We start from the raw sequence: 5,964 nt of genomic DNA, 5'->3' as shown, positions 1-5,964 counted from the left end.
TAGTGAGAGGGGACGCTTTGAGCATTGATATGAACAACATTGAAATTTTTGGGGAAATTGCAGAAGGTTGAAGATAACTGATCATGCAGAGTCAAAGCGATGGAATCATTACTGTCATCAGCACTAAGAAAATGGCTTGGAGATGAGGAGCACGAGTAAAAACCATCGTTTATCCCTAAAGTAACATCCATATTAATTAACACAAAAATAAGATATAATATTAAATTTAATAAATATATGAGTAATAATACATAAAAATATAGTATATAAAAAAAAAACCAACGTACAAACTATAACAAAAAACAACACCGAACCATCAGCACTCGCCGTAGGAATAAAATATAACCATGAACAAAGCAACATAATGCAAGAGGCCGTAGCCAAAAAATAATAAAGCTAAATTCATTGACAGTTGACAGCTGAGGTTTGATTTGATAGAATAAATTTAAATTTAACAAGAAAAAATTAACTTCTTTAAAGAAGGTGCTATGTTACCTACCACAGAAATAAGATAGAAATACCTACATATAGTGCAAAAATTAATTTAAACACAAAGAACAAAAAAACAATAAAAAAAAGAAATCAAATTACGAGAAACAAAAATCACAATCACAATTAGTGCAACCTCCGACGCGACTTAGCAGCTGCAGAACCCTTCGTCGATTTACTTGCTGTCTCCAATGGATTTACTGCAGCCTGTGCGACGTCAGTTTTCCCAGCTGCAGCCGCAGGGAATCGGGCAATCAGGGGTCGAAGTTCAGCCATGGCCTCTACTTTCGTTCTGGTCTTATCAGGAAGAACGATCATTATTTTCCCCTCTGTAGACCAGCACCGATGAACACCGAAGTGCTTACGAGCTGCGACAAATGTGGAGTGCCTCGCCTTAGTCAGAAACTCAGATATGGTGATACCAGAGCCCTTCAACGCAGTTTTACTGTCCCAGACAGATCGGCGAAGTTCGAAATCACCAAATCGAACCAGCACAGCTCTAGGTTTACTTTGTGAGGATCTCCATGGTCCTAAACGGTGACAAGCCAGTAAGTCTTTTTCATGTATTTCCGCTATATGCAATTGGTTATGCAACAATTTCACAATTAATGAATTTAATTGTTCTTCCTTGTTCTCAGCTACACCATGGAAAAGCAGGACCTTTTTGCGCAAAAATGTTTCATGGCGGTCAAGACCCAAAGATATAAGCTCGATCTGAGCCTTAAGTTTAGACATAGTCTGGAGTACAAAACACTTGAACTCACTGAAGTCCTGGGAAAGCGATGCAATATTGCGGTGAGCAGGAGAAGTATCCGAAGCCTGGAGTTTGGCTTCATAGTCCCCCATTCTTGACTCAAACATCTTCTGTAAGTCGTCCAGGTTGGCAGCAAGTTTGGCTGACAGGTCCATTTGTGAAATTTTGTGCACAAAGTGTTTAAAGTGGAAAATTGATTGTGTGGCGAGTGAGATAGGTCAGTGAACACAATTAACTGTGATTATACATAAGAAAATACTAATGTAAGTAATTAAAATTACAATTTAATAGAGGAGCTCTTTTTTTTTATGCTTATGAGGCGACTACCCGAAAAAAAAAAAAAAAAACTCTATGTAGATTACCAGCCAGTATTGCCAAAAATGGAGGGTTTTTAAAGTTACTGTACAGTTTTTACAAAGATTATTTTAATTTTAGGTATATTATGAAGAAAATATAAAGAAAGAAATAGTCATGAAGAAAGTTAGAACCTTATTAGGACTATATTCCTTTTTTTAAGTCAAATTACAAAAAACTTAATCCTGACAATTCCACTAATTACGAATTCAAAGTTATTTTTCATTCATCATTCAAAGTGACAATAATGCGATATGATTGAAAGTGAAAACATAAATATTGACTCCCGCCGCTTAAAATACTATTTAGAAAACCCAAACAAGAAAACTAAGTTATTTAAGAGAAAGTGAAAACAATTTATTAGAACAACAATGGAAAATATTTAAAAAGAAAAAAAAGAAGAAAGAAAATATATTTATTTGGTCCACATTACATTGACAATAACTACTTTACAACTACAAAAATAAGGAACCAAAAAGGTCACCACTCAGCATGTGCCAGTTTGCTTACGGAGAAACAGACCGGCGCTGATATTCTGTGGCCACCACAACAGAAACAACGAACGAACTACAACGAACATACACTTTAACAACAGGAACATATACATACATCAACTTAACATAATATAAAATATATAGGTTTTTAAACATCACAATAAACAAACAATCATTAAACAATGACAACTCTTACCACATATAAAAATATATACACTATAAAATAATATAACATAACATATGCTGGCCTAAATAAACTACACAAAGAAACAGACAAAAATAAAAAATAAATGAAATAAAATGAAAATTAAAAACAATAGTTAATAACTCAAATCAAGAAAAACACTTCACTTAAAAAATATCCCACTCGTCGTACCTCTTTTGATTATCCATTAAATACAATTTAAAATTTATCTTGAACATGGCAATTTATTGAAGTTCCCGATAATTAAACGAAGACATGACTTTGGATCCAAACCAAAATTCTTAATAATTAATAAAATATCTGGACGCCATCTATTGATTCCAACGCGCGTCAGGTCGATATACAGGATAGCGCGCGAACAATCGAAAGCAGGTGTATTCCTTGTCAAATAGATGGCGCGTGTGTCGCCCTAACCACGTGCTAACAGAGCAAGGTCATTTGCCTATCCCGTCGCCTTAATGTACGATTGATTTTGTTCACATACTTTTTAGACAGGCTGTCTTTTGCTGTCTATGTGTAACAACAGTTCCTCTCTATTGCCTTATTAATTGTAATATTTGTAAATTGAGTTTTGAATAGACTGATTAATGTCAGGAGGTTGAATCCTGTCAATAGAAGAAGCTGTCTGACATCCAACAATTTGGTAATGTGACAGCAATTCTGTTATCTGCCACTTAGAATAACTTGCAAAATAATGCCTATCTTATTTCAAATAAAGAAGTTAGTAATTTAAAATAAAATTATAATTATCAACAGAATAGAATTTACTATAAATCTATAACGAAATGGCAAACTATGTAATTACACATGTAAATTGTATCTCATATTGCTTTCATTTCTTGCGAGGCTCTTACTGAAGGGAATTCCATAATCGAATAACAGTGGGCATTGTTGCGTTCCGGTTTTGAGGGGTGTGGGTGCTGATGAAATTGTAGGCACTTGGGACTTGTCAACTTTGTGTCTCGGAGTGACGAGCGCGGTGGCGGCGCCCATCGGATGGTTTACAATTTGAAGTTCTGAATGGCAATGCGCAGCATTTGTGAATAGGTGTGTCGCTTGCCACTGGGCGCGCAACTTGTTCGTCCCGTCATTTTCCTTAAATCATAAATAATACATATTTGTTAATTGTGGTCTTGGCAGTCAAGTTGCAAACCTATATGTATATCCACCCATCGCTATACAGAATAATATTCTGAGTGTCATTTAAAGTAGTTACAAGGAGGGAGATCTTTTTAAATTTGTCACACGGTTCCTGCATTAGTAATAAAGAGGAATCAGAGTCTCATACAAGTGGGAATGATTGAGCTTTGCTTTTTTAGGTACAATTCCAGGAGGCGGCCAGAAGAGCCTCAGTAGCGGCGGACATGGTGGTCCGCCGAATACAACTGCTGGTGCTCGAGGTCGCCGTGCCGAAGACGGATGTGGCCGTTTCGTTGGGAGGGGTAGAGATTGGGCGGTGCCGGTAGGCGCCCACATCTCCATCGCGGGAGAATCGGTTCCGGTCAAGCCACAGATGAAATATCTGGGACTTGTCCTGGACCGGCGATGGAACTTCGGGGAGCATTTCCGGCAACTGGCTCCCCGAATAGTGGGCGCCGCATCGGCGTTGGGCAGGCTCCTGCCCAACCTCGGGAGGCCGGGAATCCCATGCAGAAGGCTATACGCCGGAGTGACCCGGAGTATGGCCTTAGACGGGGCTCCCATTTGGAGTGGGGCCTTATCAGCGGCCACGAAGTCGCTGCTGAGGAGGCCTCAGAGGGTGGTCGCCCTGCGAATGTGCAGGGCGTACATGACGGTGGCCTGCGCTGCCGCATGCGTCTTCGCCGGTACTCCGCCGTGGGACCTCGAAGCCGAGGTCCTGGCGGAGGTCCGCACCTACCGGCGGGGAATGAGGGACCGAGGCGAGCGACCCGCTCCCCAAGAGGCGGAGCGGGAGCACCGCCTCGCGGCGCAGCGCATGCGGAATCGGTAGAAAGAGGGCTTGGCGGATCCCCCCTATGGCGCTCGTACCATAGAGGCGATCCGCCCTGTCCTCGTAGAGTGGGTAAACCGGTCCCAAGGGCCACTGTCGTACCACCTTGTGCAGGTGCTGACCGGGCATGGTTACTTCGGTCACTACCTGCACAAGGTGGTGAGGAGGGAGCCGTCCCCGTCGTGCCACGACTGCGGATGACATCGCGCAGCACACCCTAGAGGTGTGTAGCCGGTGGGATGAGCAGCGCCGCACTCTGACGGGGACTGTAGGGCAGGACCTCTCGCTGCCGAGCGTGGTTGCCGCCATGCTCGATAGCGAGGAGTCCTGGGAGGCGGTGGCCTCCTTTTGCGCAGAGGTTATGTCGCAAAAGGAGGCCGCGGAGCGGGTGCGCGAGAACGCGACGGACGCGCACCCGCTTCGACGCAGACGTACGGGGAGAAGGCGAAGGCAGTTCGCTGCTCGCCTGATCCCCTAGCGAGACCAGCGGGCTCTGGACAGGGACTCCGGAGGCTGCATTGCACGGCCTCACTCGTCTGTGGGGCGGGTCGGAGGACAACCGACTCGTCCCTCTGTTGGCGCGGGAGCCCTGGCGTAAGCTAGGGCGGCCAGGCGGCGTCGTGGTGAATGTTCACTGATCCCACAGCGCCGACTCAACCGGCGAGAGGGAAACCCGGGGGGGTTTTAGTGGGGTAGGCCCTCCAGAGGGAGAGTCCCCACATAACCCCTGAGTCTCCCTGGGCTCAGGGGTATCCATAAAGATTTCCCCCCCGTCAAAAAAAAAAAAAAAAAAGGGTGGCCGAGAGGCGTCGTGGTGAATATGCACCGACCCCACGGCGCCGACTCAACCGGCGGGAGGTAAACCCGGGGGGGTTTTATTGGATTATTTTCCATGATTCATACCACCTCTATGCAGACGATCTACAGATATACAGTCAAGCACCGCCTTCAAGGTTAGCCGTGGCTATAACGACTACAAATCTGAACCTGCTCCGTATCACGGAGCGGAGTGAGGCATTTGGACTTTTTTTAATGTAAAATTTGTAACGGCTTTGGCATAAAGTCACGTTTGACTTTGACAAGTTTACTTTTTTTTATAATTTTTATTATTATACGCGTTCCGCTTCATGTACAAATTTTATCTTTATTCTGTAGTAATATAAAAGTAACGGGATTTACTCGCGTAGTATTTTAGTCGGAAGCGGTCCGACTAGTTTCGACCATAATCGATGGTCTTCTTCAAAGGTTGAGTGCAACGTTCGCGCCCGCGTCACGTCTAGCACTGCGCGCTGCGGCCCTCTGCACGCGCGCCGATGACGCAGTCCTCAGTGGGGGAACTCTGAAGGCTGATACGTTGCGTCAGCGCGTCCTGGAACTCTTCTTCGCTACTGCTGTCCGTAGAATTGTTGTCGGGAACCGTCCAGCACACAGAGTTCACCACGTCGTTATCACTAACATCTGCAACTGCATACCGAGCGCCATGAAGACACGGCTTTCAGGTCGGTGGCAAGCTCTAGCCTCCGTCTTTATTAAAATTTGGTCGCCTACTTATTTCAATAGCCTCTCGGATTTTGCGGGGCACAAAATACTTCTCCCTCGCTAAAAACCTTAGCTTTATCAAACCCAATGTAGTGACCAGCACCGGAGCCCAGAAAGTGGTCTGCCACCGCAGATCCATTGACATCTTGGTTCTTCA

At 44.3% G+C, this 5,964-nt stretch overlaps 1 protein-coding gene across 1 annotated transcript; it reads right to left on the bottom strand.

Annotated features, from left to right (window-relative positions):
- Positions 1-597: 597 nt before the first annotated feature.
- LOC113237005 lies at positions 598-1,534 on the bottom strand. Its single transcript, XM_026473246.1, has one exon. The coding sequence runs from the start codon at positions 1,396-1,398 to the stop codon at positions 616-618; it is 783 nt and encodes a 260-aa protein (XP_026329031.1). The 5' UTR covers positions 1,399-1,534; the 3' UTR covers positions 598-615.
- Positions 1,535-5,964: the final 4,430 nt, after the last annotated feature.

Source organism: Hyposmocoma kahamanoa, unplaced genomic scaffold, assembly GCF_003589595.1.
Source record: "Hyposmocoma kahamanoa isolate Upper Pololo Valley unplaced genomic scaffold, ASM358959v1 92429, whole genome shotgun sequence".
NCBI lineage: Eukaryota > Metazoa > Arthropoda > Insecta > Lepidoptera > Cosmopterigidae > Hyposmocoma > Hyposmocoma kahamanoa.
This window is presented reverse-complemented; position numbering and strand designations above follow the sequence as displayed.

What these genes read in the sequence shown, in the direction of transcription:
- LOC113237005 (XM_026473246.1), bottom strand. Translation starts at nt 1,398, where the DNA reads ATGGACCTGTCAGCCAAACTTGCTGCCAACCTGGACGACTTACAGAAG.